Raw genomic sequence first — 26473 nt, forward strand, 5'->3', positions numbered from 1 at the left:
TAATGTGTGAATTACATGCCATACATGATGCTGTACACTTTTGACTAGCATTCTTCAACGTTGTTAAAAAAGTATCACAGCCTGACCTCATATACCTTTTGATAAAGTGTTGATGTTGCGTCCGATCATTAGTTTCCTGTTCGATTTTACCCTGAAAACACTTTTAGTTAGTAGTTTGACATCATACATCATACTTGATGAAAACGTGTATTTTCCAAAACGGCGAGTATTGACATCACAAACTATCATGTTGCGTAAAGTTTTGAAACTGTACTCGTCTTTAGATATTTAGTCCGAAACAATTTTAACTTTTCTGAGAACTAATCAAAAACTGTGATTGAAAAAAAAATCAGTGTGCAAAGATTGAGTTTACAGAGATTAAGAGATTTAGACAAGGGTTACAATATAGAACTGTGAACAACAGTCTCATTCTAGTTAGGGATGGCATCAAAATCAAACACATCGTAATTACGCGTCGTAACGAGTAAAGACGAGTAGCTACTAGTAGCTACGATGTACTACGCGAAACAGGAGATAATGAGGTGTTCAAGTTCATGAATAACTGACAATAGATAATCAGTTCACTTTTCTTTGTTTCCCATAAAGACGTCTTTGAGCGTAGATATGCGTAATTTTTTATCGCCAACACACAATAGATAGTGATTCTCACCTTCCGTGTTTCCAATGATGACATCGTCTTCTATCGTAGTTGATCGTAGTTTGTCATAATTTTCGATCGTCAAAGAAAACCACGTACTCCAGCCAGTAATGTGCTGATGAAACTTGTACTGTACATGTTTTTATGCATGCAAGTTCATGGGTGATATTCATAAAAAAAATACCGCCAATGGCATTGTAGCACAACTGAAGAGTTTTTAAAAATGTTTATCCATACATGTATAGTAGTCCATGCTAACAAGAAGTGTTCATTTGTTGAATGACTATCCAGTTGCCTATCCAACCTTGTTGCTATCTTTACGATATATGCTATCATTTGGCTGTTGCTATGGGCATGGTCATGTTGTTAGATATATTTGCATACATTCTTGTATGTTTTTGTACACTTGTGTATGAATTCCTGATATTATCTTTGCAATATACGTGATCATTTGGCTGTTGCTATGGGCGTGGTCTTGTTGCTAGGCATATTTACATACATTTTTTGAATGTTTATTCAATTGTTTATTAATCCCCGTTGTTATCTTTGCAATATATGTGATCATTTGGCTGTTGCTATGGGCGTGGTCTTGTTGCTAGGCATATTTACATACATTTTTTGAATGTTTATTCAATTGTCTATTAATCCCTGTTGTTATCTTTGCATTACATGTGATCATTTGGCTGTTGCTATGGGCGTGGTCTTGTTGCTAGGCACATTTGCATACATTTTTTGAATGTTTATTCATTTGTCTTTCTATTCCCGTTATCTTTGCAATATACGTGATTATTTGGCTGTTGCTATGGGCGTGGTCTTGTTGCTATGCACATTTCCATACATTTTTTGAACATTTATTGAATTGTCTATTAATCCCTATTGTTACCTTTGTGAAATACACGACCGTTTGGCTGTTGCTATGGGCGTGGTCATGGTTGCTAGGGTATTTGCATACATTTTTTGAATGTTTACTTATTTGCCTACCAGATGATGTTGTTATTTGACCAAAATATACCGCCATTTGGTTGTTGCTAAGGGCGTGGTCATGGTCGCTAGGGCCAATTTTGTCAAAATGTTTTGAAGAAAATCTGCAGAATAAGTGTTTCAGAAACATCTCACCAAGTTTCAGACTCATAGACCAAGTACTTTTTGAGATATAAGTTTTTGACCAAAAATGAACATTCTTACACCTAATTTGCATATCACTCATGGAATCATTGTATGTTTAATATATCTTCGTCCATACATCCCTAGATGCATCCCCATTAAATTTCACCCCAATCTGCTCAGTAGTTTTGGAATTATAGATTTTTAACCAAAAAGACACTTTTTTAGCCCTAATTTGCATATCACTGATGGAATCATCAAGTCATGAACAAATCTTACTTTACACCCCCTTAAGAATGTTCCCACCAAATTTCACACCAATCTGCCCAGTAGTTTCTGAGTTTAAGTTTTTTGACCAAAAATCACATTTTTTGAAACAAATCAAACACCTCTGATGCAATCATTTTGATTTGAACAATTTCCCAACTAGACACCCAAGGTAATGGACCCACCAAATATCATGGCAATCGGTTCAGCAGTTTTTGACTTTAAGTTGTTTACACACACACACACACACATCCACACACACACACACACACACACACACACACACACAGACAGACGCCGGGCGATCCCTATAGCACTACTGAACCTCAGTTCAGTTGTGCTAAAAAACAATAAGATACGCACGAAATCAAAGTTTCAATATTCAGTAAATCTTTTCACAAACATGACGGTATGTATTCAAAATTTATTGTGATGGACGCATGAACGTAATATTGTAACAGTCCTGGGTTAACAGTAAATCTTTGAGGAAGATTATCGTACAATTGTGTGACTCTCAAAGCATCAATCGCGGTTAGACTTTCTCTTTTGCTTTTTGCACGGTCGACAAACTAACAGTACAACTTACAAGCTCATGCTTGGCGGCCATGGTAGGGCCAAGAAATGCTGTTGAATTTCCGGGTTGCGGAAGTACAGTTTTGACTTTTATATCATCGAATAACAGGATTTGTTTTATATATTCTAAAACAACAACTAACTTTTATGTTTCTCAGTACAGTAACATTCCTAAATGATGGGGTTGAGTTGAGAAATCGCAATGTTCGGCAAAACGTGGTGTGATGTTGGTAGATAAACATAGAGATGCAAGTGATGAACGTATTCAGTTATTCATAACCCAAAATTTTGTTATATAAATGACGTTTTTCCTCAAAATTTTGAAGAAACAAAATGTTTTTAGGTGACTTCTAAATCAATCAAATCAAACGATATATTAATGCGAGACAAGCTTTAGTTTTTAATTTGTTTTTGTGGACAATGTTCGAATTCGACTGACGAATCTTGCGACTCGAATCTAACACGATCAATGCACCGTTCACCAGCCAGACGAAAATGGTCGACATGTATGTTGACTAGCCGAGAAGTGCATAAGGAACTTGTGAGGCAGTCCGAATAAATAGATGTAAAATCCGACGTTTCGAATAAAAATTCTTCAAGGTATTTTTAGGCAAGACATATTAGGTAAACACCTGAATATATCTGAAACACTTAGTTGACTAGCCAAATGTACGAATGCCATAGAAGGCATCGAATGAATAACATTGAAAAAAGTAAGCGTGAAACTGATTTGCATAGGAAAGAAAATCTTTTTGTTTCGTTATTTTCTTTCACAATGAAGACTATGCGTAAATGGTCGTAGTTTGGGGCTCATGAATAACGGACAATAGGTGTTTACTTTTTATTGTCTACAACCTAAAGTACATGAATATGCGTTGAGACTTATGAATATTCACGTAGTACATCGTAACTACTAGTAGCTACTCGTTACGACGCGTAATTACGATGCTTTTGATTTCGATGTCGCCCCTTACGGAAGGAAAAATCTTGGCTTATTCATAACGTTTAGTACATAAATTCCTGAGGCAATTTCCATCTACTATCAACTAAACTCAATTTGAAAATTACAGACAAATTACAGCATACGGTCAAAGTTTTTGGAATTTACAAAAGTGGCTGTGGCACTCAGCAGAATAGGCAGCCTGTCACAACAATAAATTGTCATTACACAGAACACATACAATTAATAACTTCAATTTCGTGAACGGTCTATGGTTTGCTTTTGTTGTTCCCTAATTCTTTTCAAGAGTAAATATGGACATGAATAAAAACACAAATTCTTCTATTTAGAGTGTTCATTCATCCCCTTTTGATCTCCATACATAATATATAAGTGTCTCCATATATAAAATTAGTTAAAGCATGAAGTACAGTAAATGATTTGAATAAATCCTACCTTTACCAGCACCAAACTCCACATAGTTAGTTTGAGGTTGTAACAAGTTGGCCTTTTTCATGTGTCCGAGAATAGAGGCAATCTGTTTTAAATGTTTCAATGCAGTTGGTCCATTACTTTCACTCTCTAACTCACTTTGCAAAACTGGATGTTGAAGGACTGATGTTGTGATTGACATGCCATAATCTGGAGAGATATTAAAACATAGCAATTAGAACTGCCAATATTAAATGTGATTCAAAATGCTCACATTCACTATCGCTAATTTGCTAGACGACATGTTTGTGAAATGCATTCTGGTTTAAAACTTTTCAAAAGCATCTGCAAACACCTTAAAATGACCTTTTTTCTGTCAGTTCCCTTCGGATTTACTTCGAGAGTTTTCGGGTATTTCCGGTCCCACCTAGACCACGGGATTTTATGACGTTAGCACTAAGACTAATCCCTATGACGAGCGTAGTCACTATGTGAATAAAACTCAACAGTATTGTGAAAAAATACATTGCTAGTGGTTGTAATAGACATCAGTAAACAAAAACTACACTCTACTCATGTCTTATTAACCAACATTTACTGATATTTACTCACACTTTCTGACTAATTGGCAGTGTCTGTGGGTATATAAATGCTAAAATATGATCTCCCCATATTATGGCAAAAAAATCTAAATGGTTAAACTACAGTGTAGATATACATAAACACTTGTCGGTCGCGTGTTTCAATTTATTCAGCTGATTTTTTCATTATTTGCCGAGGAGAAGCATTACAATATCTTCGACACGCATGGCGTTGACAGCATATTTTAGCCCACTATACTCGACTATACTTGCTGATGTCGCCTTTTGAATGGTGCATTTAGCAACAAAGTAAACATATTTATCTTGAATAAATATACTAGCTATTAGATAGCCATATTATCAGCAATAAAATTGTAAAGAATTGAGGAAATTTCGCAAGTTTAGTGTTGTCATTTACATGACTTTAGCAACTTGTCTGGAAGAAAACTTGTATGGTTTCCCTTGTTGCGATATCACTTAATTCAAAACAACAAGCCTATTTAATATTCATTAGAATAATTTTGTAACGAATCATGGTATTCGAAGTATACGGTTTAGGAAACCAACAAATCAAATATCGCCATGTGATCATGATATTAAATATGATTGGACAATATTAACGTCGGCAATCCGAGGTCGTGACCACAGCACATGGTTATGAAAGAAAGCCTGCAACTAGATACTTAGCCACGTTCGGTCCAATTTCTCAGGGTTTGTTTTGAAGTTAGATACGTTATTTCTGTACGACTTGAAGAATTTTACAATATATCTAGTAAATGTATAAGCTTACTGCCGCAGCCGCGGTGACTGCACAAAACTTGACAAGTTACCGATACCGATATATATTAATCACCTGTATAACATGATAAAAACAAGCAATAATGTTCATTTGCTGAATGGCTATTCAGTTGCCTATCCAACCATGTTGCTATCTTTGCGATATACACAATCATTTGGCTGTTGTTATGGGTGTGGTCTTGTTGTTAAATATATTTGCATACATTTTTTGAATGTTTTTGTTCACTTGTGTATGAGTTCCTGATATTATCTTTGCAATATATGTGATCATGTGGCTGTTGCTATGGGTGTGGTCATGCCGAAAGAAGAGCAACAAAGTTGACAAAAGGACACCAGACGACAAACAGATGATGACGGAGAATCAACCTAACCATTAAACTCCACACAACTTTTCCTGAGCTACACTGTGAACTTCCCATTCTTTGACTTACCATTGCATAACCTACCATAGTGTAAGTTAACTTTCCATGACTTACCATTGTATGTCTTTTGGATTCTTGAGATGACAGCTTTCAATTCCTCTATAGGAAGTAAGGATAGAGGAATCTGTAAAAGTGATAAAATAAAGTTGTTAGTGAGACCTACTCACATCTACATATGATACTTTATTCTGTATAGTATCAATCCACTATAATACTTTATTCTGTACAGTATCAATCTACTATAATACTTTATTCTGTACAGTATCAATCCACTATAATACTTTATTCTGTACAGTATCAATCCACTATAATACTTTATTCTGTACAGTATCAATCAACTATAATACTTTATTCTGTACAGTATCAATCTACTATAATACTTTATTCTGTACAGTATCAATCCACTATAATACTTTATTCTGTACAGTATCAATCTACTATAATACTTTATTCTGTACAGTATCAATCTACTATAATACTTTATTCTGTACAGTATCAATCCACTATAATACTTTATTCTGTACAGTATCAATCTACTATAATACTTTATTCTGTACAGTATCAATCTACTATAATCTTTATTCTGTACAGTATCAATCCACTATAATACTTTATTCTGTATAGTATCAATCCACTATAATACTTTATTCTGTATAGTATCAATCTACTATAATACTTTATTCTGTATAGTGTCAATCAACTATAATACTTTATTCTGTATAGTATCAATCCACTATAATACTTTATTCTGTATAGTATCAATCCACTATAATACTTTATTCTGTATAGTATCAATCCACTATAATACTTTATTCTGTATAGTATCAATCTACTATAATACTTTATTCTGTATAGTGTCAATCTACTATAATACTTTATTCTGTATAGTGTCAATCTACTATAATACTTTATTCTGTACAGTATCAATCCAATATAATACTTTATTCTGTACAGTATCAATCTACTATAATACTTTATTCTGTACAGTATCAATCTACTATAATACTTTATTCTGTACAGTATCAATCCACTATAATACTTTATTCTGTACAGTATCAATCCACTATAATACTTTATTCTGTACAGTATCAATCCACTATAATACTTTATTCTGTACAGTATCAATCCACTATAATACTTTATTCTGTACAGTATCAATCCACTATAATACTTTATTGTGTACAGTATCAATCCACTAAAATACTTTATTCTGTACAGTATCAATCTACTATAATACTTTATTCTGTACAGTATCAATCCACTATAATACTTTATTCTGTATAGTATCAATCCACTATAATACTTTATTCTGTACAGTATCAATCTACTATAATACTTTATTCTGTACAGTATCAATCCACTATAATAATACTTTATTCTGTACAGTATCAATCTACTATAATACTTTATTCTGTACAGTATCAATCTACTATAATACTTTATTCTGTACAGTATCAATCTAGTATAATACTTTATTCTGTATATTATTATTAACTTTATTGCCATAAGTATAAGTATAAAATTATACAATGGAATTCGCTTTGGTTATACGTAGCTCGGTTAAAACACAAACAGTGTGGATATGAATAACTATTAAAAGTGGAAAATATGTACATATACGCTAAAACGCTAAGACAAATTACGAATCATTTAAAATACGAACTGACAAAGGATAAAAACTATTTTTGAAGCGATTTGTTTTGGTTTTGATTGATCTATATCGAGTACCAGAGGGCAGCAGTTCGAACAATGTGTGGGCTGGATGGTTTATGTCCTTAATTACAGATTTTGTTTTCCTGGTGACGCGTGAATTAAAAAGTGACTCAAGAGATGGAAGTCCTATACCAATAATACGTGATGCCGTTCTCACAATTCTATTTAACTTAGCACGATCCTTATGAGTAGTGTTTCCATACCAGACTGTGATTGAGAATGTCAGAACACTCTCAACCACAGCCCGGTAGAATTTCTTTAAAATAGCTTGACTGACACCAAAGCTCTTTAAACGGCGTAGAAAGAAAATGCGTTGTTGGGCCTTTTTTACAATGTGATCAACATTTTTCTCCCACTTTAAATCCTCTGAGATAGTATCAATCCACTATAATACTTTATTCTGTATAGTATCAATCCACTATAATACTTTATTCTGTATAGTATCAATCCACTATAATACTTTATTCTGTATAGTATCAATCCACTATAATACTTTATTCTGTATAGTATCAATCTACTATAATACTTTATTCTGTATAGTGTCAATCTACTATAATACTTTATTCTGTACAGTATCAATCCACTATAATACTTTATTCTGTACAGTATCAATCCACTATAATACTTTATTCTGTACAGTATCAATCTACTATAATACTTTATTCTGTACAGTATCAATCCACTATAATACTTTATTCTGTACAGTATCAATCCACTATAATACTTAATTCTGTACAGTATCAATCCACTATAATACTTTATTCTGTACAGTATCAATCCACTATAATACATTATTCTGTACAGTATCAATCCACTATAATACTTTATTCTGTACAGTATCAATCCACTATAATACTTTATTCTGTATAGTATCAATCTACTATAATACTTTATTCTGTATAGTGTCAATCAACTATAATACTTTATTCTGTACAGTGTCAATCCACTATAATACTTTATTCTGTACAGTATCAATCCACTATAATACTTTATTCTGTACAGTATCAATCCACTATAATACTTTATTCTGTACAGTATCAATCCACTATAATACTTTATTCTGTACAGTATCAATCTACTATAATACTTTATTCTGTACAGTATCAATCCACTATAATACTTTATTCTGTACAGTATCAATCTACTATAATACTTAATTCTGTATAGTATCAATCCACTATAATACTTTATTCTGTACAGTATCAATCTACTATAATACTTTATAGTGTACAGTATCAATCCACTATAATACTTTATTCTGTACAGTATCAATCTACTATAATACTTTATTCTGTACAGTATCAATCCACTATAATACTTTATTCTGTACAGTATCAATCCACTATAATACTTTATTCTGTACAGTATCAATCCACTATAATAATTTATTCTGTATAGTATCGATCCACTATAATACTTTATTCTGTACAGTATCAATCTACTATAATACTTTATTCTGTACAGTATCAATCCACTATAATACTTTATTCTGTACAGTATCAATCTACTATAATACTTTATTCTGTATAGTATCAATCTACTATAATACTTTATTCTGTACAGTATCAATCCACTATAATACTTTATTCTGTACAGTATCAATCCACTATAATACTTTATCCTGTACAGTATCAATTCACTTTAATACTTTATTCTGTACAGTATCAATCTACTATAAGACTTTATTCTGTACAGTATCAATCCACTATAATACTTTATTCTGTACAGTATCAATCCACTATAATACTTTATTCTGTACAGTATCAATCTACTATAATACTTTATTCTGTACAGTATCAATCCACTTTATTCTGTACAGTGTCAATCCACTATAATACTTTATCCTGTACAGTATCAATCCACTATAATACTTTATTCTGTACAGTATCAATCCACTATAATACTTTATTCTGTACAGTATCAATCCACTATAATACTTTATTCTGTACAGTATCAATCCACTATAATACTTTATTCTGTACAGTATCAATCCACTATTATTCTGTACAGTATCAATCAACTATAATCCTTATTCTGTACAGTATCAATCTACTATAATACTTTATTCTGTACAGTACCAATCCACTATAATACTTTATTCTGTACAGTATCAATCCACTATAATACTTTATTCTGTACAGTATCAATCCACTATAATACTTTATTCTGTACAGTATCAATCCACTATAATACTTTATTCTGTATAGTATCAATCTACTATAATACTTTATTCTGTATAGTATCAATCCACTATAATACTTTATTCTGTATAGTATCAATCCACTATAATACTTTATTCTGTATAGTATCAATCCACTATAATACTTTATTCTGTATAGTATCAATCTACTATAATACTTTATTCTGTATAGTGTCAATCAACTATAATACTTTATTCTGTACAGTATCAATCCACTATAATACTTTATTCTGTATAGTATCAATCCACTATAATACTTTATTCTGTACAGTATCAATCAACTATAATCTTTATTCTGTACAGTATCAATCTACTATAATACTTTATTCTGTACAGTATCAATCTACTATAATACTTTATTCAGTATAGTATCAATCCACTATAATACTTTATTCTGTACAGTATCAATCCACTATAATACTTTATTCTGTACAGTATCAATCCACTATAATACTACTTTATTCTGTACAGTATCAATCCACTATAATACTTTATTCTGTACAGTATCAATCCACTATAATACTTTATTCTGTACAGTATCAATCCACTATAATACTTTATTCTGTACAGTATCAATCCACTATAATACTTTATTCTGTACAGTATCAATCCACTATAATACTTTATTCTGTACAGTATCAATCCACTATTATTCTGTACAGTATCAATCAACTATAATCTTTATTCTGTACAGTATCAATCTACTATAATACTTTATTCTGTACAGTATCAATCCACTTTATTCTGTACAGTGTCAATCCACTATAATACTTTATCCTGTACAGTATCAATCCACTATAATACTTTATTCTGTACAGTATCAATCCACTATAATACTTTATTCTGTACAGTATCAATCCACTATAATACTTTATTCTGTACAGTATCAATCCACTATAATACTTTATTCTGTACAGTGTCAATCCACTATAATACTTTATCCTGTACAGTATCAATCCACTATAATACTTTATTCTGTACAGTATCAATCCACTATAATACTTTATTCTGTACAGTATCAATCCACTATAATACTTTATTCTGTACAGTATCAATCCACTATAATACTTTATCCTGTACAGTATCAATCCACTATAATACTTTATTCTGTACAGTATCAATCAACTATAATACTTTATCCTGTACAGTATCAATCCACTATAATCTTTATTCTGTACAGTATCAATCCACTTTAATACTTTATTCTGTACAGTATCAATCTACTATAATACTTTATTCTGTACAGTATCAATCTACTATAATACTTTATTCTGTACAGTATCAATCCACTATAATCTTTATTCTGTACAGTATCAATCCACTATAATACTTTATTCTGTACAGTATCAATCTACTATAATACTTTATTCTGTACAGTATCAATCCACTATAATACTTTATTCTGTACAGTATCAATCCACTATAATACTTTATTCTGTACAGTATCAATCCACTATAATACTTTATTCTGTACAGTGTCAATCCACTATAATACTTTATTCTGTATAGTATCAATCCACTATAATACTTTATTCTGTACAGTATCAATCCACTATAATACTTTATTCTGTATAGTATCAATCCACTATAATACTTTATTCTGTATAGTATCAATCCACTATAATACTTTATTCTGTACAGTATCAATCTACTATAATACTTTATTCTGTACAGTATCAATCCACTATAATACTTTATTCTGTATAGTATCAATCTACTATAATACTTTATTCTGTACAGTATCAATCCACTATAATACTTTATTCTGTACAGTATCAATCTACTATAATACTTTATTCTGTACAGTATCAATCTACTATAATACTTTATTCTGTACAGTATCAATCCACTATAATACTTTATTCTGTACAGTATCAATCCACTATAATACTTTATTCTGTACAGTGTCAATCCACTATAATACTTTATCCTGTACAGTATCAATCCACTATAATACTTTATTCTGTACAGTATCAATCCACTATAATACTTTATTCTGTACAGTATCAATCCACTATAATACTTTATTCTGTACAGTATCAATCCACTATAATACTTTATCCTGTACAGTATCAATCCACTATAATACTTTATTCTGTACAGTATCAATCAACTATAATACTTTATCCTGTACAGTATCAATCAACTATAATCTTTATTCTGTACAGTATCAATCCACTTTAATACTTTATTCTGTACAGTATCAATCTACTATAATACTTTATTCTGTACAGTATCAATCTACTATAATACTTTATTCTGTACAGTATCAATCCACTATAATACTTTATTCTGTACAGTATCAATCCACTATAATACTTTATTCTGTACAGTATCAATCTACTATAATACTTTATTCTGTACAGTATCAATCCACTATAATACTTTATTCTGTACAGTATCAATCCACTATAATACTTTATTCTGTACAGTATCAATCCACTATAATACTTTATTCTGTACAGTGTCAATCCACTATAATACTTTATTCTGTACAGTATCAATCCACTATAATACTTTATTCTGTACAGTATCAATCCACTATAATACTTTATTCTGTATAGTATCAATCCACTATAATACTTTATTCTGTATAGTATCAATCCACTATAATACTTTATTCTGTACAGTATCAATCCACTATAATACTTTATTCTGTATAGTATCAATCTACTATAATACTTTATTCTGTATAGTATCAATCCACTATAATACTTTATTCTGTACAGTATCAATCCACTATAATACTTTATTCTGTATAGTATCAATTCACTATAATACTTTATCCTGTACAGTATCAATTCACTTTAATACTTTATTCTGTACAGTATCAATCCACTATAATACTTTATTCTGTACAGTATCAATCCACTATAACACTATAATCTTTATTCTGTACAGTATCAATCTACTATAATACTTTATTCTGTACAGTATCAATCTACTATAATACTTTATTCTGTATAGTATCAATCCACTATAATACTTTATTCTGTACAGTATCAATCCACTATAATACTTTATTCTGTACAGTATCAATCCACTATAATACTTTATTCTGTATAGTATCAATCCACTATAATACTTTATTCTGTACAGTATCAATCCACTATAATACTTTATTCTGTACAGTATCAATCCACTATAATACTTTATTCTGTACAGTATCAATCCACTATTATTCTGTACAGTATCAATCAACTATAATCTTTATTCTGTACAGTATCAATCTACTATAATACTTTATTCCGTACAGTATCAATCTACTATAATACTTTATTCTGTACAGTATCAATCCACTATAATACTTTATTCTGTACAGTATCAATCCACTATAATACTTTATTCTGTACAGTATCAATCTACTATAATACTTTATTCTGTACAGTATCAATCCACTATAATACTTTATTCTGTACAGTATCAATCTACTATAATACTTTATTCTGTACAGTATCAATCCACTATAATACTTTATTCTGTACAGTATCAATCCACTGTAATACTTTATTCTGTACAGTATCAATCCACTATAATACTTTATTCTGTACAGTATCAATCCACTATAATACTTTATTCTGTACAGTATCAATCCACTATAATACTTTATCCTGTACAGTATCAATCCACTATAATACTTTATTCTGTACAGTATCAATCAACTATAATACTTTATTCTGTACAGTATCAATCCACTATAATACTTTATTCTGTACAGTATCAATCCACTATAATACTTTATTCTGTATAGTATCAATCCACTATAATACTTTATTCTGTACAGTATCAATCCTCTATAATACTTTATTCTGTACAGTATCAATCCACTATAATACTTTATTCTGTACAGTATCAATCCACTTTTATATTTTATTCTGTACAGTATCAATCTACTATAATACTTTATTCTGTACAGTATCAATCCACTATAATACTTTATTCTGTACAGTATCAATCCACTTTTATACTTTATTCTGTACAGTATCAATCCACTAGTATTTTAACGCTATTTATGGCCTATATGGTTAGAAAGAGGAGAAAGTCTTCTTTATTTTGCAGTTTATTTGATCATATTTTGTCCATACGTTTTCAAGATACAGGAAGTTGAAAATTGACAAATTTGGCCACTCACTGTTGATATCAAATGTTACAACTTTTCATTGAGATACCTACTTTATTGCCCTGGACATTAAAGGTGCATTCAACAAGGTGTGGCACAATGGTCTATGCTCCAAGCTCGAAGCCAAATGAGTTTCTGGCAAGTTGCTGACCTGGATTGAGAGCTACCTATCCAACAGGTCCATGAAAGTGGTTTTATCTTGCCACCCTATCCTCAAGTACTACATCTATCAGTGCCTCTGTACCTCAAGGATCAATCCTAGGCCCATTGTTGTTCTCTGTCTTTATTGATGACCTCGGAGACGAATGTGAGAACACACTGTTTCTGTATGCAGATGACTCCACCTTATTCTGTGAGATCAGATCAAGTGATGACAGCAACTCTAAAACATGTAGTCTGAACAGGGACCTAGAGAGAATGAGGAACTGAGCAGACAAATGGAAAGTGTTCTTTGAGCCATCCAAGTGCAAAGTTTTGACCATCTCAAGAAAGAGGAATCCAACTAGGTCAGACTTGTTCTTTGGAAACACTACATGTAAACTTGTAGAGAAGGATGAGCTGGAAACTTAGGCATCACTGTTGAAAGGAAACTCACCTAGACTAAGCATACATGTATTTCAAACATCACAGCCAGAGCTGGACAGAAGCTTGGAGCACTTAGGAAGGTACGGTCGCAAACAAAGTGAATGTCAAAGGAAGAGCTATGGTCTACAAGGCCCAAGTTCGTAGTGTCATGGAGTATGCTTCAATGTGCTGGATGAGTGCCACAACCGCCACACTCAAGCTTCTCAACTCCATCCAGAGTAAAGCATTGCATATCATTGGTGTGAATGAACAGGAGGCAAAATTGGATTGAAACATTCCTTCATTACATCACAGATGCCAGGTTGCAGCTACAACTAACTGTGCTCTGCAAGATGCACACAAGTTTGTGCCCATCAGACCTTAGGGCAACGATTCCATACGTGATTAGACGAGCAATATATATAGTATAGAAGACCGATTTTTGAATTAGAAGACCGACACTTGAGTTAGAAGACCGACACTTGAACTAGAAGACCAACACTTGAATTAGAAGACCGATTTTTGAATTAGAAAACTGACACTTGAATCAGAAGACCGATTTGTTGTCTTCGGCCTCAGTAGTGGTCAGTCAAGAAAGATATCTTCTCAACAATATTGCTACAATGCTATAATTTTCCAGGCACCTTAGTTACACAATGTATCCAAAATCCTATCAGACATGTGCAGTGTGTATAATAAAGTACAGCATGAACACAGGCAAAAACACATCCCTGATCAATAATCATAAGAAATTCTCCTTGCCCCTTGGGACAAGTACATTTCAAAACAACTTGCCCAAGCCTTGAAATCACTTGCCCGGGGCAAGTAAAAGGCCATTATTTCGAGCCGTGCATTGATGTAGATGTTAAACAGAGTGGAACTCGTCAGACATCCTTACTAATGCCATCATCTAAAGTAAAATATTGGTGTTAGTTTTCCTTCTAGTTTAACTTGGTGTTTCAATAAGACAGTTCTGTCTACCAGTGCAACTTTACTAAAAAATAAAATATTATGTTGTGGCCATGGGTGGGTCAAAATGAACTAAGATTTTCTAGTTGGTTATTAAATAGTAATTGATACAGGAACATCAAATATTGGTATGATACATAACATACAGGAACATCAAATATTGGTATGATACATAACATACAGGAACATCAAATATTGGTATGATACATAACATACAGGAACATCAAATATTGGTATGATACATAACATACAGGAACATCAAATATTGGTATGATACATAACATACAGGAACATCAAATATTGGTATGATACATAACATACAGGAACATCAAATATTGGTATGATACATAACATACAGGAACATCAAATATTGGTATGATACATAACATACAGGAACATCAAATATTGGTATGATACATAACATACAGGAACATCAAATATTGGTATGATACATAACATACAGGAACATCAAATATTGGCATGTTACATAACATACAGGAACATCAAATATTGGTATGATACATAACATACAGGAACATCAAATATTGGTATGATACATAACATACAGGAACATCAAATATTGGTATGATACATAACATACAGGAACATCAAATATTGGTATGATACATAACATACAGGAACATCAAATATTGGTATGTTACATAACATACAGGAACATCAAATATTGGTATGATACATAACATACAGGGATACATCAAATATTGGTATGATACATAACATACAGGAACATCAAATATTGGTATGCTACATAACATACAGGGATACATCAAATATTGGTATGATACATAACATACAGGAACATCAAATATTGGTATGTTACATAACATACAGGAACATCAAATATTGGTATGTTACATAACATACAGGAACATCAAATATTGGTATGATACATAACATACAGGGATACATCAAATAATGGTATGATACATAACACAGGAACATCAAATATTGGCATGTTACATAACACACAGGAACATCAAATATTGGTATGATACATTAAACATACAGGAACATCAAATATTGGTATGATACATAACATACAGGAACATCAAATAATGGTATGATACATAACATACAGGAACATCAAATATTGGTATGATACATAACATACAGGAACATCAAATATTGGTATGATACATAACATACAGGAACATCAAATATTGGTATGATACATAACATACAGGAACATCAAATAATGGTATGATACATAACATACAGGAACATCAAATATTGGTATGATACTTAACATACAGGAACATCAAATATTGGTATGATACATAACATACAGGGATACACACAGATAATGCAAATGCAGCTAATAGATAAAATGACTGTTGCATTCTGGGTTAAACTGTAAAGAATGACACACAACCTTTCACTGTCAGAACTATATCACCTATATTTACTATATAGTTTATGGTAACTCTTTCTCCCTGATAACTTGTAGACATACACTAATACAGTATTCAAACAGATCTGTGTGACAGGGTGTAATTAAATCACCATATTTCCAGACAATTAGAAAATTGTCCTAAAAAGCACCAAAGCAGACCACAGACAACAACTAGTGTTTATTGCCATATTGCATTGTTTCCTATAGCAAATACTGGTACTTCACCTTAGGAGATGAGAGGGATCCTGGCAAAGGTAAATATTTCTCCTTGGTGGTAAACATGTTTTAATATGTAACCAAAATGACACAAACCTTGTCTCTGCATTCATCTGTATCCTCATCAACACCAGAATTGATCTTTCTCTGAAAATAATCCTGAAATAACAAACAAAATAAAACATCTTCATAATATGGAGAGAGGTTATGATACGAAATATACCGGTACATGCTAATTCATACTGCTGCCTTACACAGTGACAACTGAAGTAAGAAGGTTATTGTCAACTCAATCATTTACTTATTAAAGATCTCCAAAAATAGCACCAATGGCACTGACTGTGCACAACCAATGTACTATGAATTCTATAAAAGAGGTACACCTTCTGGTATGTACACTTGCCAAGTACGTTGAATTCTATAAAGGAGGTACAATGTACACCTTCTGGTATGTACACTTGCCAAGTGTACATGTACTATGAATTCTATAAAGGAGGTACACCTTTTGGTATGTACACTTGCCAAGTACGTTGAATTCTATAAAGGAGGTACACCTTTTAGTATGTACACTTGCCAAGTACATGTACTATGAATTCTATAAAGGAGGTACACCTTTTAGTATGTACACTTGCCAAGTACATGTACTTTGAATTCTATAAAGGAGGTACACCTTTTAGTATGTACACTTGCCACGTGTACATGTACTATGAATTCTATAAAGGAGGTACAACTTTTGGTATGTACACTTGCCAAGTACATGTACTTTGAATTCTATAAATGAGGTACATCTTTTGGTATGTACACTTGCCACGTGTACATGTACTGTGAATTCTATAAAAGAGGTACACCTTTTGGTATGTACACTTGCCAAGTGTACATGTACTATGAATTCTATAAAGGAGGTACAACTTTTGGTATGTACACTTGCCAAGTACATGTACTTTGAATTCTATAAAGGAGGTACACCTTTTAGTATGTACACTTGCCAAGTACATGTACTATGAATTCTATAAAAGAGGTACAACTTTTGGTATGTACACTTGCCAAGTACATGTACTATGAATTCTATAAAGGAGGTACTGTTTGCTTTCACTTTACTTTTACTTTCCTTTTAATTTTGATTTTGTTTTCATTTCATTTCATTTTTATTTCATTCTACTTTATCTTTATTTTTTTTTTAAAATATTTTAATCTTTTTTCTTAATTTTATTATTTTTTATCAAAACAATTCGCATATAATGTATGGCAGCCCTGGGCCACCATAGACTCAGTACTCCGAGGAGGCACTAGTTGAAGACATGTCGGATTGGAACACGATCTCCGTGCCGTGGTAAATATGGAGGCACCTTTTGTGAGGTTTAAAGGTCCACTATATAAAGAGGATTATGGGTAATGTATGCATATGCGGGAAATTCAAACTGCTGTAAGGAGCACTGACTTTGCCCTCATGTCTTCATTCAATTTTGCAATGAAAAAGTTTCACATGGCTCTCATATTTCATATATACTGTTTGTAAATATATAGTGATGCAAAATGAGTAGAAATAACTGATGTTAACTAAGTTTGGTAGCCAATATAGCAGGTTTACCGTCAAACTGGCGCAAAATTTGTTTCAAATTCGTCTAGTAAAAACCGTTGGCCCGTTGTCAATTAGGCTTACAAGTTACACAAAGCATGATAAGACACTGTGAATGGTGAAAATAAACCGTGCGAAATGCCAAATACCGAATGCAAACAATACAAGCGAACAAAAGAGTCTGTGTGCACTCTGTTAGCCCGATATTTTGCCTAAAATCAAGCTCAAATGTGCAAACGGTATGTGAAAATGATACATTGTTACTGAAATAGAATGACATAAAATGAAACCAAAATGTTTCTCAGTTTGATCGATGTACGTTCTGGGTTGCTACACTCTTTAGTAAAATCACAATTTCATACAACTTTTTGTGCGCACGACAAATGTTTTCTGTCAAGTAGTTGTGTCATTGACGTACCTATACCTAGTAGGCAGTGATGTAGATAATAGCCGGTTACCTACCGGTCACAGCTATAACTTGTAAGTATAACCACAACAGTTTAGTTGTGGGACCGGCTAAGGAAAGTACTAAAACCTGACGACCATTAAAAAAAATTCTAAGGTCGGAAAATTAAATATGAGTTTCCCAGAAGTACTAATGGCAAGTAAAATACCCAAAGTGTAAAAAAAAAAGAAATAAATTCATAATTATTTGGAAAACATTTGAGGATTACGCGGTAAACAAGACTGGCCACGCTATCGCTAGCGAATGCCTTCGAACTAGTTTCATAGGGACCGGACTTTGAAGGAAGTGCGAAGCGAAGTGTGAGGTCAATGTGACGTCTCATGATGTATGATGCAACAACATGACATTTACGTAGAGTAGAACTAAATGTCAGGAAAGAAATTTTGTCAATCGGACACCGACTATTTTCAAATTCTTAAAACATCTGAGAAAAATGAAGAGAGGAAGCAAAATGTAGTACTGACAGACAAGATAGACATATGGTGCGTGTACAGGAGGCGAGGCACACCATGTGGTGCAAACAGGACAATGATCGTGCGTGTCACGTATATGGCATCAGATGTAATACATGTAGCGAACCAAATATTCTTGGAATGCAGCCTTTCTTGTAACAAGTATTGGAAATTGTCAGAAACCTGAGGATTTTATGACTGAATATATTTCGATCAAGAATTCCCATACTTTCAGTTAAATTTTCTGATGACCCTGAAGCAAGACATGTTTGAAATATTTAGTGCGACATTTGATACTGATAAACGAGTGATATAATTCATAAACAAATCTAACGTTGGCAACTCTTTTATTTCTGTAATGATCATCAAATTTCAAGGACAACTGTCTATGTTGTACACATAGATCATACATCACTGCCTAGTCTACATGTAGTTCCTATACCTGTCGACTGTTCTCTACGATCTCTAGCTCTGTGCATGTTGTGGAGATGAACGTAACGCGAACTGACAAGACTACAAGTACAATCATGGAGGCATAAATATTTGTTTCATTCAAATTTGAAAGTTGAGAAATCGTATTAAATTCTTTCCAGATTTCTCAAAAATCGTTTCCATATGTTTTGGCACTATCCAGCAATAATCCTCGTCATGTAAATGACATTGACTGACATCGTAGTCAAACATACGCACGGAGACAGAGCGGAGACCAAACAAGAGTCCGTACTCACCCCATCACGACGTATGCATTTATGCGTTTGTTTTGAAATAGCTGGGGTGGTACTCGTACACACCGGGATAACTCAGAGAAGCACATGTTTGTGATTTTATTGACTGTTTTCTGAGATGGGATATTGGGTTTGGAAATACAAGTTTAATCAATCATACTTACAGATACTTTCAAAGAATTAGAACACGGAAGGAAAATAACGGGAACATCGATGACATTTCTACCAAACTCGAGATCGCACGTAGCTAGCTACCTAGTGTACAGTAAGTATGGAAGTGCAAAGCTTAGTCCGCTCTGACCCCTGCGATACTTGTGAAGTTAATTTTGAAGTTTTTACGATTATGTTGTCAAAACACGACCTACATGTAATCTGTAAAAAAAATTCTCATCTATCTAACGATTTTGGTGTGGTAACGATCGACCAAATGCCGACGCTAGTGTGTAGGTGTGCAACTGTAATCTAGAACCTTGCACAAATGATACAAGTAAGTAAGTTTGTTCGTACCCAAATATAATTTTTCAGGTTATAATTTGTATGTATAAGTTTATAGAAATACGTGTTTCACCCAGACTGGGTGTCTGGCCGTACATACGCACCGGAAAAAAAAACCAATATGTGTGAACAGCCAATAATATGTTGATAAACCACCTGGGTCGGATTTACCAAATGCTCCTCCCAGATAAACAAACGTATTCCGTTGCACATGCGCAAACCTACTTCCGTAGCATGGGCACATAGCCTGGTTGAACCTTGGCCTTTAAACATTTCTGTTTTTGTTTCAGGTAGAACGTTTACCATTTGCACATTTGAACAGTATCTACGCCTCACTATCACACATTTTATACGTGAATTTTATTACGTTATAATATGCTAGCTGCAGTGGAGGGAAGGTAAAAAAGGGTGTCCAAAACATCTATTGCTTGAGTGGCGTGTCGGTCAGAGTTGGTACAATAAGTCAACTTCCGTAGCACTCTCTCGCTACCACGTACTGTAACAGCTGCTAAACAAGGCAATAGACTAGTGAGCATGACAATGTATGGGGCGTCGAGGTCGCCAACGACGTCATTTACAAATGTTAAAATAATGTGCGGTTTCAAGCTTTAACAAAGAAGATAGGAAAGGAAAAAGTACTTGATTATGACCATCAATATGCATTACGAGGTCAAATTTGTGCTGCAGTTTACGTGTGTTGAATGTTGAGTGCCTTTACATTGAACTGTATGCAAATCATACGATAGTGTAACGCCCCATTAAATGACGTCACATCATGAATAAGTAATAGAAACGGAGATGGCACGAGTGAGAACAGTCACTCGGGCCTTCAGCCCTCTATATCAGTATGTGATTATAGTGGTATTGCGCCACGGATCAGAGATCCGCAACAATTTAAGTTTAGATAAAACGTAGGGAAAAAAAGACAGTCTACTGTAAACAGTCAATGCCAAACTTACCTGGGTTTTGCACACAAAGGTAAATATTACTGTTGGAATGTATTACCTTTTGGTTTTCAATGCATTAAGTCAGGCCATTAATTAGTTATGCACAATCTCAAGTCGGATTCTGATGTCATTGATTTTCCCACAATTTTCCTTCCATTTTTTGGAAAATGTCAATTAAGGCTGTTTTATGGTTGATTAATCTTGTTATTTCCAAAATATCTCTATGAATCGTACAATTACAATACTTCAAGCCTACTACAGAAAACGCATAGGCATTCGCTGAGATAAACATGCACACTAGGGGGGGGGGGGACGCATTCCAATGTAGCTAACATGTACATACATGTACATGTAAGACGAAATGCATAGAGGTACATCTAAACAAGAATTCTTTAATTACCGTAAATATATAGCAATACAATCACTGAATGTTTTTACAGTTGAAATACTTTGTACATTGTCAGTTGCATGTGTGCACAAATAACGCCATGTAGCAGGGCATGTCTTTTGAAAATGGCAGGAGAGCTAAAAATCACTCTCCTGAAACCATCCAGGCAAGTGGTAGGCAAGTGATTTAATACCTCTCCTGAAAATAGTCAGGCGAGTGAAGAAAAAAAAATTTCATTTTCATTTCTATTTGTATTTTTGGCCAGTTGGTGCCGAATAAATAAAATTAAAAAAAAAAAAAAAAAATTGAAAAATGTATGCAAAAATATATTGATAAGTAACAGTTCGTTTGGTTATTTCTACAACAATTATTATTGCAACAATTTTGTTAAGTCTGTGCACATCAAAATCTTGAAAAAAATTTTTTTTTGTGACTACAAGTAGTACAATAGAAAACTAGGTTTTTAATTTCAAATTCTAACTGGTCTTGTTTTCTTAGAACGTTTTTATAAAAACATCCTACCTGAATATCTCCCCCGGAACAATTTATAGTCGCTACAAAGTACATGTTTTGGAGGGCATTTAAGAAACCACCACTTCTATTTCACTTAAAATGCAGCTAATTCAAACTTGAGATTGTTCCAAACTATAATGAATTGACAAAAACTAACGTACCCCAGATGACAAATGCCTTCTGATGTTGAGCTTTGACGTTGACGTTAAATTGCTTGCTAATTTGACTAATTTGTAACCATTCACTCGATCCGAGACAATAACACACGTAACCCCACCTAGTACCTGCACACGGACGACCGGTGTCGCCGACTAAAGTAGCGAGATCCGTTCACGTCTGAGCAGCAGACCTACTTTGTTTTAGAAATCACGACAAGGCGAAAATTCGAGCAAATATTTTATATGTTACAGCAATCGATAAAGTCATGGAGGTAAAACAGACGTGGTCGGCAGTTGTAGATCATCGGACAAAAACAATGAAACTGCGTTTTGGAGATTATGACATAAAAGCCCAGGAATTTCTCTGAAAACTGCACGAGAAATATCGACAGATTATTTTTATTTTTATTTTGTAAAATAATCGATCATATAATATTTTATTGTCATTCTTTCAACGCCCTCCAAAACATCGCCAAGCTATTGTCGGAATTCTGGGCATGTACTTTGTGTAGCGACTGTAAATCGCAGTTGTTGTTCATGTTCCGGAGGAGACATTCACGTAGGATGGTCTCCAAAACCACGTTCTAACAAAACTAGGCTGATCGGAATTTAAAACTAAACTCATCAATGGATTGCTGAAAACGAGAACTCCAAACAGTCATCGTATCAATCGTAATTGCGAAATGTGCAATGATGCGAAAGTTGAAATCTCCCTGTATACTGAGCTGATCAATATTCATGATATGCCATGACATCATGCATGTCCCGCTTCGAATACGTCACTATTTTTCCCATATAAGGGTAGTACAATGCAAATTTCAGATACATAAATAGGTCATGAATGACTGCGCTGACTTCAGCTGGAGATCGACGATTATGAACACGGAAGTGTTCCACGCTCCCACCACGTAATTTTACCAAATAAACGTTGATTTTTATGGTAACTACATATTGAAAAATGATATAAAATAACATCAGGCTGTTGTACAGGTTGGTTGAGGCCCACGCGAGTGGAAAATCGCTCTCATGGATTTTAATTTGCGCGAGCGGTAGGCGAGCGGAGCGATTGCTCACCTCAAAAGGCATGCCCTGATGTAGTAATAGTAAAGGTAGGTCCATGTCCACTGAGCCGATGTACTTCGGCTCAGGAAGTTCAATTACTGGACTTCCTGTTGATATTCCATGTTTGTTGTTGTTTGTTGATATTCAATGCGTACATGTATGCCCATGACAAGTAAGACGCAACCTGATTGGTTGCGAGGCTCAGTGAGCAGAAATTCGTTTGAATGGGCGCCATCTCAGATGTAGAGGAGGCGATCAGGCTAAAAAATGTAAACATGTACCAAGAAGGTCAATTCTGGCAAAATAACGAAGGTAAAATAGCAATGAACGATTAGCCGACATCTACATCGGATTTTAATCAGATTGGTCTCGACATGTACAGTTGACTTCGAACATAGATGTGTGCACATGTGTGTTGATGCTTGGGTTTGAAGTTTCAAACAAATGTAAACATACTTTCATAGTGGCTCATTCCATTTCGGGTGTGTGGGTTGCTTGTTAGACACAACACAAATGCACTCCAAATCTGAGCATTTATGTTGCTTATTATCATTTACTTTGTAATAGATTTTTCAAAAAAAAATTTTAAAATGAAAATGGCCGCCTACTACGTGAAAAATGTGAAAAAATACCGCCAATGGCATTGTAGCACAAATGTTTATCCATACTAACAAAAGGTTTTCATTTGCTGAAAGACTATCCAGTTGCCTATCCAACCATGTTGCTATCTTTGTGATATACGCGATCATTTGGCTGTTCCTATGGGCATGGTCATGTTGTTAGGTATATACTTGCATACATTTTGGTATGACTATTTTTGTTCACCTGTGTATGAATTCCTGATATTATCTTTGCAATATACGTGATCATTTGACTGTTGCTATGAGCGTGGTCTTGTTGCTAGGTAAATTTACATACATTTTTGAATGTTATTCAATTGTCTATTAATCCCTGATGTAATCTTTGCAATACATGATCATTTGGCTGTTGCTATGGGCATGGTCTTGTTGCTAGGCACATTTGCATACATTTTATGAATGTTTATTCATTTGTCTTTCAATTCCTGTTATCTTTGCAATATACGTGATTATTTGGTTGTCACTATGGGCGTGGTCTTGTTGCTAGGCATATTTACATACATTTTTTGAATGTTTGCACAATTGCCTATTAATCCCTGTTATCTTTGTGAAATACACAACCGTTTGGCTGTTGCTATGGGTGTGGGCATGGTTGCTAGGGATATTTGCATACATTTTTTGAATATTTACTCATTTGCCTACCTCATGATGTTGTTATTGGACCAAAATTATTACTGCCACTTTGGTTGTTCCTAAGGGCGTGGTCATGGTCGCTAGGGCCAATTGTGTCAAAATATTTTGAAGAAAATCTGCATAACACTCTTAGAAACATCTCACCAAGTTTCAGTCTCATTGACAAAGTACTTTGTGAGATATAAGTTTTTGACAAAAATGAAAGTTTAACATGTAATTTGCATATCACTTATGGCATCATTGTATCCTTAACATTTCTTCATCCATACATCCCTAGATGCATTCCCATTACATTTCAGCCTAATCTGCTCAGTAGTTTTGGAATTATAGATTTTTGACCAAATTTTAACCCTAATCTGCATATCACTGATGGGACCATCATGTTTCACCCAAATTTCAGCCCAATATGCCCAGTACTTTTGGAGTTTAAGCTTTCTGACCAAAAATCACATTTTTTGACCTGAATCACAAACCGGTGATAAGATAATTTTGATTTGAATAATTTCCCAACTAGACACCCAATGTAATGCACCAACAAAATATGGCAATTGATCCAGCAGTCACACACACAAGCACACACACACACACACACACACACACACACACACACACAGCGCAAGGATTTTGAAACTAATAGTCACAATCTTCATTTGTGGTGAAAAATACACTTTTTTTTTTAGCCACAGAGGCATCTTATTAGCCACAGTCTATATTTGCTATGTGAATAGAAAAAAGATTGGCATGGGCTTACTGTTAGCAAATGTTTGGTTATTGCTTTGAAGTTGTGGAACACAACATTCAGTCACAGTTCTGACTTCTAAATATCAGCTAATTTAATTCTCTTAGTGCAGTGTGACCTGTAAAATTTGAATATGACCCAATGTATGGAAAACATATAAACATGGCCATTTCCTGACGTGGAGAGTATGTCTTGGGTAGTTTAGAAACTACGTGCTGTTATCATTCTCTATCCACGTGATTGGTTACTTATTAACCGACTGGTTAAACAGGGTTTGCATCAATATGACAGCCATTACGGCAAAGCCCCTTCCATTCATGGGTGAAGAGATGATCAAATAGAGTCTACGACCACATCGGCAGACGGTCTATGCTGAAATCTTCACTCAGATAAAATCAAACCGTCACATCACCATTTCATTCTCACTAAAACTTCAACTTTCTTTTTGAGCTTTCCTACAAGATCGAAGGCATTACGTAAATTTAGGGGGGGGGGGGGGGGGGGGGGGGGGTGGATTGGGAGGGAGGGGTCACCCTGTTTTTGAAATTGGCAGTGGGGGGGGGGGGGGGGGGGTTCATGCTGTTTTAAAAATTGTGGATGGGGGGGGGGTCATTGTCTTTTGGATTGTGATGGAAGAAAAAAATCCTTTTTCTACAATGGCATATAGCCTTGTCTGAAATGTGGTACATGTAAATATTTGTTCTTCTCCC

General features: G+C 33.7%; 1 protein-coding gene across 1 annotated transcript in view; it reads right to left on the bottom strand.

Annotated features, from left to right (window-relative positions):
- Positions 1–25099, bottom strand: part of LOC144436442 (tRNA:m(4)X modification enzyme TRM13 homolog) — a 75273-nt gene extending 50174 nt beyond the window's left edge. The window contains exons 1-4 of the mRNA XM_078125241.1: positions 25067–25099; positions 17068–17130; positions 5830–5899; positions 3999–4184 (exon numbers count right to left, since the gene is read on the bottom strand). Of these exons, the coding sequence (XP_077981367.1) occupies positions 3999–4184; positions 5830–5899; positions 17068–17130; positions 25067–25099 (352 nt within the window). The remainder of the gene's footprint in view (positions 1–3998; positions 4185–5829; positions 5900–17067; positions 17131–25066) is intronic.
- Between the last annotated feature and the right edge of the window lie 1374 nt (positions 25100–26473).

The sequence above is a fragment of the Glandiceps talaboti genome, chromosome 6 (assembly GCF_964340395.1).
Source record: "Glandiceps talaboti chromosome 6, keGlaTala1.1, whole genome shotgun sequence".
Taxonomy (NCBI): domain Eukaryota; kingdom Metazoa; phylum Hemichordata; class Enteropneusta; family Spengelidae; genus Glandiceps; species Glandiceps talaboti.